General features: G+C 41.8%; 1 protein-coding gene across 1 annotated transcript in view; it reads right to left on the bottom strand.

Annotated features, from left to right (window-relative positions):
* Positions 1–3,290: 3,290 nt before the first annotated feature.
* LOC143286480 (uncharacterized) overlaps positions 3,291–11,760 on the bottom strand; it is a 59,076-nt gene continuing 50,606 nt past the window's right edge. Inside the window, exon 2 of the mRNA XM_076594056.1 lies at positions 3,291–4,978. Coding sequence (XP_076450171.1) covers positions 4,424–4,978 — 555 coding nt within the window. The 3' untranslated portion in view covers positions 3,291–4,423. The remainder of the gene's footprint in view (positions 4,979–11,760) is intronic.

Here is an 11,760-nt window from a genome sequence, read left to right as displayed (position 1 = left end):
AGACAATCAAAGCGTTTCTGTTCATCACGCAAAAGACAGTCTTCAAATCAGCCTTGTGGTATGATTAATTTGCTGGGTGTCAGAATTTGTTTTCGTGGAACAGCAGCGGGAGAGGACAATGTGGGAGGCAGTGGGGAATGTCACGAAAGGACGTTTTTATTCGAGGAAGAAATGAATTAGCACTTAATGTTTGTTCGCTTCCGGCCCTCATGGAGTAGCGGGGAGTCGTCATTGTGAAAGAGCAAAGGGGTGGGCGGGGGGAGCGGTGCGGGGGGCTGAAGGGGGCACAGTGGGGAGGATGTGGTCAACGGAGGTTGAGGGAGGAAGACAATGAAAAGGTACTTGTGGATATCGATTTACAGGTTAGCGTGAAATACTTACATAAGTGATTGTTAACCTGTAACAACCTAGTTTACCTCTGTGAAAATAAAAGAATTTAACTGATATTCCATTCTGTTGTTTTTGTTTTGTAACCAATAAACAAACAAGTAAACAAATGAAGTATGTGTGTGTGTGTGTGTGTGTGTGTGTGTGTGTGTGTGTGTGTGTGTGTATGTGTGAGAGCGTGACCAGTGCATCTTATGGTATGCACGTGCGTCCATGCGTGGTTGTGTGTATGTGTACATGACCACGTGTATTTGCATGTACACACGTACGTGTGTGTATGTGTATAAGAGCGCTCGCGTACATGTGCGTCGTATGTCTGTACACGAAAATAGGTACGTGTGTGTGTGTGTGTGTGTGTGCGCGCGCGCGCGCGCGTGTGTGTGTGTGTGTGTATGTGTGTGTGCATGCTTATATAAATGTACACAGCGCGTATGATCGCGCAACAAGCCAGAGAGAGAGAGAGGTCACGCGCTTCCCAATTAATATGTAAACACGGTTGAAGCTGCACATGAGTTTGTTTTTATTTGTCATTCACTGTGAAGACAGGTCCAGCGTGCAGCACTGGATGTCAATGGACCGAGAGAACGAGGCTGAACCAGTGGACTGTTCAACACGCATGAACGTTAGATCGACCTGACAACATTGAACCTGAACTATCCCATAACAGATTAACCCGTCAAACCTTCCCCCTCATGCCTGTCCCACCCCTCAGGCCTCTCCTGCCCTTGACGACCCCCCCACCCCGACCCCCACCCCACCCCCCCTCTCCGTGTCCTCCCTCCCCCCCAACCTAAACAACAACAATAAACAACATCAGCAGCAAAAACAACAACAACGACGACACATAGCAAGCAAACAAACAAACCCCCCAAAAAAAAGGAAAAAAAGAAGACAGGGGCCCTCATATGTATCAATTACATGACTGTCGAATTCACTCTATCATTTTTTCAAGTCAGTCCATAACATTCGATGTCTTTCATTACAAAACAAATAAACAAACAAACAAATAAGCACCTGTACATTTCAAACAAGGGAACAAACAGACAGTAGGGTGAAACACAAAACAAGTGAAGGAAACTTAAAATCAATCACAGAGTAATCATTGGAAAGACGAGTGTTGACAGACAGCCTTTCTGCCATTTCTGAACTAACCCCCGTCCCCCGAAGCATTCCCTAATAAAAACCAGCCACACAAACTGTGTCCTAATAATTTGTTCATGTTTTGAAAGTATAGAACCATCTCCATAACGATATTCATTGGTGATATATGTTGTCATTGAAGCGTCAAGAATTTGTTCTTCCGTGTGTCATTGCCTCCCCCCCCCCTCCCCCCATTCCCCGCCCTCTCCCTCTCCCTCCCCTCCTCGTTCCTCCGCTAATTAACCTGTTTCTCCTCTCTTTTCTCTTCTTTCTTTCTTTCTTGTATACTTTTGACTACCTTTTTTTCGGTAAGTCATTTCCCGAACAACAGACGAGCGGTTGTCTTTTTGTGTGTGTGTGTTTTCCAAACAGTGGCAACGAATGAAACGATATAAACATTTTAACGAAACATTTTGCACACAGATTGTATCGAAAACTTTACATGTAAACATTACAGTGAAATATTTCATTTAAGGTTACATTGGAACTTTGCACAACAGCCCAACATGGCTGTCTATCCATACAGCTAAAACCTCTCACTTTGTCCTTCCTTGATGAGGCAGAGGTTACAGAGAAAGACAAACAACAACAACAACAAACCATTGACTAATCAACTTACTAAGTTGATTAATGTCAATTATAACGATCTTGGAGCAACACACACACTAATTTGTTGCAGATAACTTGCAAATCCGGGTTCCCTTATGGAACGCAGGCTTTTCAAAAGGGACCAGTGTAACATATTTGGTTTTGTAAACATTGGAGGTTGGACTAACGTGACTTGCGAATTGAGAGTCTGTTTGATGGACTGAATAGTTTGATCAGCAAGCAAGGTCAGTTTGGCAAGATGGTTGTCTGGCTTGATGCAAGCAATGTCCTTTTTTGTCAAAGGACTGGCATGATTTACCTCCCTCCCACAACCGCCACCATAAAACTTCAGAAATCTACATTGGCATACACTTATTTACTGACCTTTTTATAGAGACTGTGGACTGGGCAGTAGTGGAGGGACAATCACATGCAACACCAGAACTAAGTGGGGATGAAAAAAAATACAGTGGTTACAATGACTTTCGTTTCAAGAAGTGTTCACAACCTTCATTTTATTCCTGTTGAGTGCTGTTTCATCACCTTGCGTGCTCACACACTTATCCACCCACACACAAAAATACAAACAACATGCGGCGGCTGGGAACTTATAGGCGTTCACACTCTATTTCTGACGATTAATGACTTTGTTTTCCGCAGATTCTCGTAGGTGCCATATAGATGGTCGTGGGAAGAGTGTCGTCAAGCTATCTTGTCTTTCCTGTTGGAACAGGGGGCAGATATGGAGAATGTACTCCAAAGCAGGTGGGAGCAAACCCACAAATCTCACAAAGAAAGTTTAAGAGACTGAGAGCTTTTAGCGGCACATCCAAACACATGCATAACTCAGGCTTCGTTGAGAGATTTCTGTCTCTTTCTGTCTGTCTGTTTGTCTGTTTGACTGTCTGTCTACGTCTCTGTCGGTCTGTCACTTTTACTTTCTCTTCGTCTCTCAATAATTTCATGAGTTTATTATGTTCATTATTCAAATGTAATTATTGTAATGTGTAAACTATCCGTTCTCTCCCCCCCCCCCTCTCTCTCTCTCTCTCTCTCTCTCTCTGTCTTTGTATCTCTCTCGCTACTTCTGTCTGTCTGTCTCTCTGTCTCTGTCTCTCTGTCCGCCTGACTGTTTCTATATATAAAGAGTGAGCATTGTGGTGATGCTGGTCAGCTGATAGCAGCTGACAATGTGGAATCCATGCTAGGGAAAACTTGTTGATTGCATGAATGCTTTATTTACGAATGATGCTTAACGCGTAGGTACCTTGTGACTTTCACCATGGATAACAAATACTTGGCTTTGGAGTTGTAATTCAGTCTCAACAAACCAAAGCTGTATCGAACTGCGTTCGAGGGCAACTAATGTCCATGATGAACAAGTAGACAGGTGGATAGACAGATAGCAGATTCACAACAAGCACATAAAAGAACACACACATACGTTTGCGCGCGCGTACACACACACACACACACACACACACGCACACGCACACACACACACACACACACACACACACACACATGCGGATGATAAGCACATTAAACTGGTTCTTTTGCATTTCAGTAACTTATTTTTTTGATTTCAGAAGTGGTTGAAATAAAAACAATGATATTTGACAAGAAAACGGCGATGGCGCGGAACCTATTAACTGGAATCACAAGCACACACCCTAGGTAATTTTGAACTATTGACAAAAGCTCTCCCTCGCCTTCATAAAGATGCCTCTTCGAGAAAAATGTTTCTGGAATCAGTCTTGGCACTGATAATACCCTGTGGAGATTTAAAAAAACCAAAAACAACAACAAAAAAAAAAACAACCAAAAAACAGGAACACTTTTTCAGGAGAGTCTCTTTGATAAACCATGACATCATCTAAAGTGAATGTACATTTTAATTAAACAACAAACATTTGATTGGATAGCAGAATTTTTCATGATTATTACGACAGGCGTTCGTTCGAATTTTGATTTCAAGAGAATGTTTGTTATTCAGGGTTAGATTCACCTGGAACGCTTCAACCAGTTTTGTTTGAAGTTTGCTTAAACGTATACGGGAAAGAAACAAAAATTAAGAAAAAGAAAACTAAAAGTATTACTATTAAATTATTATTATCATCAGTATCGTCATTATTATCATCATTATCATTGCTATTATTACCGCGATTCCTGAAGCCTCTTCCCTGTTCTGAACGTCGCCACTCAACTGGTTTACTATTCAGACGCTGAAAGACCGTCCACACAATCTGTTTTTCTCCCCCTCTCCCTCTCTCTCTCTCTCTGTCTCTCTCTCTGTCTTTCTTTGCTCCTATCGCCCCACCGCTCCTCCTAAAAGATACAGGGACGGCGGGAAGGTCGTTCCTTCCAGTCTGGCAGAGCGGACAAGGGGCTTGGCGTTGTTCTCCATCCGCCTACGCACACACCCCTCCAGGCACGCGCTGCCATCGTGCCCGCCGTGTTTCCTGCCAAGGGCAGACACGGCCCTGGTGGAGACCGTGGCTCCCAGACGCTTCAGGATAGCGCCAAGGATCTGACGTCTCCTGCTGAGGTGGTCGTTGAGGGCGAGGAGCCTGCTGGACAGGTGCTCTTCCGGGTCTCTGGAGAGGTTCTGAAATTGTTGTTGTTGTTGTTGTTGCGAGTGGGCGCGCTTTTCGGACAGTCTGAAGCGGTGTTGGAGCCTGTGCCGGGGGGAGGGGGGAGGTGTGTGGGCGTTATACAGCAGGTTGGTAAGGAGGAGCTCTTCCACCTCGGGGCTGTCGCCGGGAGGCGGGTAGGAGGACGACATCAGCAGGCTGGTGGGAAGCGTGGCCGTGCACCGGAACACCACAAACGTCACAGACAGCAGCACAGGAAGTGGCGTCATCTGGAACAGGAAGTACGTCAACGGTATGAATATCAGCGAAGTGTGTGTGTGTGTGTGTGTGTGTGTGTGTGTGTGTGTGTGTGTGTGTGTGTGTGTGGTGTGTGCGTGCGTGTGTGTGTGTGTGTGTGTGTGTATGTATATGTGTGTGTGTGTGTGTGTGTGTGTGTGTGTGTGTGTGTGTGTGTGTGTGTGTGTGTGTGTGTGTGTGTTTATGACGTTTTCTTGATTCCTGTTGTTCAAAATGCAGGAACCGGAATGACTCTTCCTCTTTGATATGAATCAGCAAACGAAGTTTATTCATTGTTAACCTCGTTTTGCTCGCGGTCGTCGTCATCATCATCATTACTGTCATCAACGTCATCATCATTATCATTTCTGTCTCCATGATTTAGATATCTATCGATTTTTCTATCATTTTGTTGAAAAGATTATCTGCTTTTTGAATGGGGTCCTTAGTTATTTTGTGATGTCTGTAGATATACAGTCAATCATCATCATCATCATCATCGTCATCATCATCATCATCATCATCATCATCATCATCATCATCATCATCATCATCATCATCATCATCATCATCACTGCCATCATTATCATCATTTCGTGTTTTTTTGTTTTTGTTTTTTTCAGATTAACACATGGTTGTTCTGACGTCACATTATATCGTGAAACAAATATTTTCTTCATCATAATTCGAACTTTAAAACGCTTTCGAGTGTTATCAAGAAAACAAAATGAAAAAATGTTTATGTGACACCGAAGACAAGAAAAGAAAATCACTTCACCATTAACTGTTTGTACCCCACACCTTCTCTCTGTCTCTGTCTCTCTGTCTGTCTGTCTCTCTCTCTGTATTAATAAACACATACAGACACACACACACACACACACACACACACACACACACACACACACACACACACACACATACACACACACACACATATATATATATATATATGTGAACATACACACACACGCGCGCATGCACACACACACACACACACACACACACACACACACACACACACACACACACACACACACACACACACACACACACGCAAAAAAGACACTCCCTCCTATCCTTAACGTTCTTGTGTTTTTCAAGTCCCCCCCACTCCCCCACACCAAGGCGGATTAGTGGACAACATGACAGACAAACATGCACTTAAGCCGAGTATATCTGGCCATTATTCACCTGTACAACTTGCAAAGAAACACACACACACACACACACACACACACACACACACACACACACACACACACACATACACAAACAAACAAACAAACACATACACACACACGCATGCACGCTACACACACACACGCACGCACGCCACACGCACACACACACACACACACATACACACACACACACACACACACACACATGTGCACGCCACACACACACACACACACACACACACACACACACACACACACACACACACACACACACACACACAATATGTATACACACGGGTCACTTCTCCCATTCCAACAGTCAGACGATCAACAAACTGGATAGGGCGATCCAAATCATATTTTTATGCTCACCGTCAAAAAAACGAATTTGTGCAGATCTGTTAAAACATTGTGATAGACAAAGTTAATCACATCAGATCTGCATTTCACTAACATCCAAAACTACTCCTAGATATACCTTCGTATCTGTCGAACCTGTTTTAACCTGTACATGTCTTTTCCATGACTTGACCGCTCAGGAACTTCATAACAAATGTAGCTAATGTGTGCAGAACGATTCCCATCGATGGACTTTTCAGGCAAGATGGTTGCCGTCGACTAGAATTTTCAGTACGTTCATTCAAGTTAAATCAGTGCCCTCTTTAATATACACGTATGCATTAAACACGTTAACTGTGGGGTAAGAGTCATTGTGTGTGCTCAGTCCAGAATTTCGTTTTTGTTTTGTTTTGTTTTGTTTTGTTTGTTTGTTTGTTGTTGTTTTTTGTTTTTTGTTTGTTTGTTTGTTTGTTTTTTTAACTGCGAACAAGAAATAGAATGTCATGCCGTCTTAAAATCCATTATCAAAGTTCCAGCGAGGAACCGAAAACGACCCAATCAAATCTTGCGGATCCGGAGGCTAATACGGCTTAATCCGGAAGACGTACATCATCAGTATGAATGAAAATATTTTTTTCTGTGTGTTTAATCCAACTTTAGTATTTACAAAGTATTTTCTGAGAAAATGAACATGTCAATGTTTGCCACAGACACACGAACAAACATACAAACACACGGACGCACAGACAACCGAAACACATGGTTATAGACATGTTGTATATAAACACACACTTGTGTGAAAAATGAAAGCCCTAATTTTTTATGCATCAGCTGTAATAGAGATGTGATCACATGTACTTTGTAATTTCTGAAGCGAATTGGTCAACACAAACACTGAACAGAAGTGACAGAGACGGACAAATAGACAAGGAAGAAGACAGACAGACAGACAGACAGACAGATAGGCAGGCAGATAGACAGACAGACAGACAGACAGACAGACAGATAGGCAGGCAGATAGACAGATAGACAGGAGACCAAACATTGAGCCAGGATAATGAACAACCTGCAGAGTGAAGGAAATAGAAGCCGAGAAGGCATTATTGTGAAAGTTCGTAGAGACCTGAGAATTTCGAAGTTGAGAGGGGAAAGAGAGGGAGGGAAAGGGGGATGTACAGATGTCACCCAGATTGGGAACTGGACTCTCAAACTATCCTTCAGAAATTGATAGAGCTTCGAAAAGTAATCAGAGACTAAAAGTTACATGTATGTGATCGACACACGCGCGCGCACGATATTTCTCTCAACTTAAAGACCTTGTTCAAGTTCATAGATAAATTACGTACAACAGGAATGTGAGAACCAACCGTCAGAATGGGACACCCATACTCTGAACTTGAACACTGAGTATGAATGAGTCTTTCTCTGACTTACCCAGTTTTGACACCGGAGCACAAAATGTTGGCCTACTTCAGCTTTTCTTTTTTTATTTACTGTATAATGGACACGTTAAATCAGATTCTTGAAATGTTTTATACCTTAAACAATGAACAGTCAAGTAGATATACCGAGTTTAAATCTTTTTTTAATACACCTGAGAAATCTATCAATATTTAACTACAAATACGCATTTCAAATCATGATTACTGGAAAATGTTCTATAAAGACTAAACCCTTTAATGGTACTAGAATGTAGATTTAAAGTTGACCACCTGCAATCAACTAAGCGTTGATGACAGGTTTATATAAAACTTTTTAAACAACCAGCACCCTGGTTTAATTAAATATGCCAACATCCATTTCCACACAAACAAAGACCCACATTAAAAAAAACATATCCCAGTTGTTGTTGTTTTTTTTTACGATTGGCATCTACGTGGTATAAAAAGTTTGTACGGTCTACGTTGTAGTCTTTGAGTTTCCATCCGTAATGATTTTAGCATATACCTGATAAAATCGAAAGCACAATTCACATACATTATAATTCCTTAAAAAGTTTAATTTCACCATACTGGATCGTTGAGTGTTTTCGGATCTACTTCCAGAAACCTTCAATACCCTCCCCAAACAAAAAACAACACCAACAAACTTAGTTCCGACCCATACTGCATGATAGGATGTACTTGTGAATCTGTGAATCAAAAATCTTGAAAACAGTTCTAAACAATTGTTATGAATTAAAAATGCAAGTTCTGTCAAATTTAGAAACATTGTCGGTTTTACAAACAATATCTTCACATGTGACAACAAAACAGAGACGAGTGGAGAAACATTTTTGCAGTTCTTTGAAAACATATTAGCCACAGGAACTGGAACACCATTATACCCACCTTTCCTTTGCATGCACCTAAGTTTGTACCCTTACGAAATGATATAATGAAAAATTTAATTGGATTCTTGAGGCAGTAAAATGTTTTACATTTAACTGGTTCTGTAAACCCATAATTGTCTCTGAAAACAAAACTACATCATCGTTAACAAACAATGGATAATTCAAAAGCATAAGTTGTCAAAATAACCCCATGTTTCCCATTATCAATACTGTGTCGTGCTAGCTCATTTATGGATATAGAGAATACTAACGGACTGAAACCATAAACTTGTTTTACTCCGACAGAGCATTTAAATGGAATTTGCTAAGTTTGCACCACATCTTACCCTCCATTTGATATTGCCCAACATGTTTTCATTGTATCTGTGCAGTTTACCTTCAATGCCATTTTAATTAGAATAGGTCATACAAAAATCATGTTTACAGAAACAAATCCTTTATCGAAATCAACAAAATCTACATATTCTTTATATTTGGAAGAAAACTGTTTCTGTATAGACACTAATAAATGAAAAGTGTGATCCAAGGCTAAGTATAATTTTTTTTAATCCTGTTTGATGTTCGCCAGTAATGTTATTTTCAATAATCCACTCCTGTAATCTTTTATTTGTAATGGAGCTGAAAATGTTATTACTCACGTCACTAAGAGACATACCTCTGTAATTATGGACATCGTATCATCAACTATACTTGAAGTAAAATAGTATTTAGATATATTTGTCGTTCTACTGTTCAGATCACCACATAATAATAACAAAACCTATCAAACATCATTCAAGTAAACTAATTTCACTATCAATGTCAAAATAAGTGTAAAAAGTATAACCTTCCGGAGGAACATAAGAACAAACATACAACGCATCTTTATCTGTTCCAAAAGGCTTTTTATCGATTGAGAATGTAAGTGCAACAGAGACAGGAGACAGATCAAGAGACAGCCACAGACAGGAAACAAACACAAAGGAACAAGGAGAAGATCAGAAGAAAATCGCCAATATCTTAAGAGTGCCAATTTTCCGCCTTCATTACGCTCACAAGTTTCCCTGCAATATTGCGCGTTCAGCAAACAGAGTGATGTTTTTGATGACCATCTGCAGAGGGAGAGAGTTTCAACAGCCTTTTAATACTGCAGTCACATTTTTGTTCACATCACACCAATCTTGTCAGCTTCATCTCTGAGTGAGAAGAGGACGATCCAAGAAACAAGACAGTCACATTAAGGTGTCTCTTTTTGTCTTTTGATTTCTTTCATTCTTCTGTGTGTGTGTGTGTGTGTGTGTGTGTGTGTGTGTGTGTGTGTGTGTGTGTGTGTGTGTGTGTGTGTGTGTGTGCGTGTGTGTGTGTGTGGTTGTGTGTGTGTTTCTCTCTCTCTCTCTCTCTCTCTGAATGTGCCTCTGTGTGTGTGTGTGTGTGTGTGTGTGTGTGTGTGTGTGTGTGTGTGTGTGTGTGTGTCTATGTCCATGTCTGTGTGTGTATGCGTATGTGTATGTGTATTTGCGCGTGGGAGGCTCTCTCTCTCTCTCTCTCTCTCTCTCTCTCTCGGTTGTACCCTCCTCCCTTCATCTGCCACCCCCATTGTCACTTTTTCTGTCTGTCTCGATCTTTTGCTTCCAGTTTCTTTTTTTTAAGACTGGTCGATATCATGACAATACGTTAGTGTCATTTTGTTGTAAACAATTGCAAATGTCTTATGACTATGTGACCGACAACTGACTGCCAAAGTAACTAAATGACAAGTCCACGAGCTTACCAACTAGCCGTCTGTATGCCTACCTACCTACCTCTTTAATTCTCTTACTCACTTCCTCACATGTTTGCAAACTCACCCAATCACTCACTGACGAGTTATTTGACTCACCATGTCAAGTACGTACATACACACTGTCCAGTCTGAAATGTGCCCTTTTCCTCCTTTTTTTTTAAGTGAGTTGTAAATGTTGGGGATGGAAGATCTCCTGTGAGTAGTAGTATTCTTGACAGTTGTGCTAGCGTTAGGAACAGAAAGGCAGGTTGTTTACTGACTGGGAAGCTCCTTCTATGTTCAGAGTTTGTTTTTTGTTGTTGTTGGTTTGTTGTTGTTTTTTGCACAGTTCGAATGTATTTGTCCTTGGCGAATGCCATCGCATTTAGTCAAAACTTACTTAAAGAAATGAGCTGTTTAAATGCCGTTCAATATCACTATCATCATTATGATTATCATTATTGTTGTTGTTATTATCATCATCATCATTATCATCATTGTTATTGTTATTATTGGTTGGCTGAGTCGTCAGCAACTTCGCAAGTCGCCATTGTTTGTTCTGGGACATATCGTCACTTGATCAGAAGTCCTCTCTCTTTTTGTACAGTCGAGCGCCAAGAGTTTCTGGTTTGCCGGGCTAAAATCCGTCAGGTTTTCTGACAGTGTGCAGACTGCAGTTCGTATGGCGCCACAGAGCCTGTGGTGAAAGGTCGGTGTTTCTGTGTCACTGGCTGCCCTGCATGCCGAGTCTTCACAATCCGCTTTGTTGAAGGTGGAGGACGGTCCACGTCATCGTATGTCACAGTCCTGTCTGTCTCGGCGCTTTCCTTAACATCTGTCTCTTCACTCCGCTCTGGGTCAGTCCGGGGCGCTGGTCTGTCCTTGCTGATAGTGCCGTTGTGTGTGTGAAACTTTGTCTTGCAATGTGGCTATTACCTGGCCTACCTACCACCCGGGCTTCACCGGTGTACCTGTCATGCCTGCCGGGATGGTTGTGGTGGTGTCTCCACGTTGTGACATCTGCATCCCCACTTCGCCATCTTACAGGTGGCATGACTCCTGTGACAAGCTGCCTGTGAGGAGGCAGTGCTACACCTGTGCCTCGACAACCCTCCACATTTCCACGTTCACTACCACATTCACACAGTCCATGGTACCTCCTGCATCAAAAACGTTAAA

Source organism: Babylonia areolata, chromosome 10, assembly GCF_041734735.1.
Source record: "Babylonia areolata isolate BAREFJ2019XMU chromosome 10, ASM4173473v1, whole genome shotgun sequence".
NCBI lineage: Eukaryota > Metazoa > Mollusca > Gastropoda > Neogastropoda > Buccinidae > Babylonia > Babylonia areolata.
Note: the sequence above shows the minus strand (reverse complement) of the source record. Positions and strands in the feature narration are given on the sequence as shown.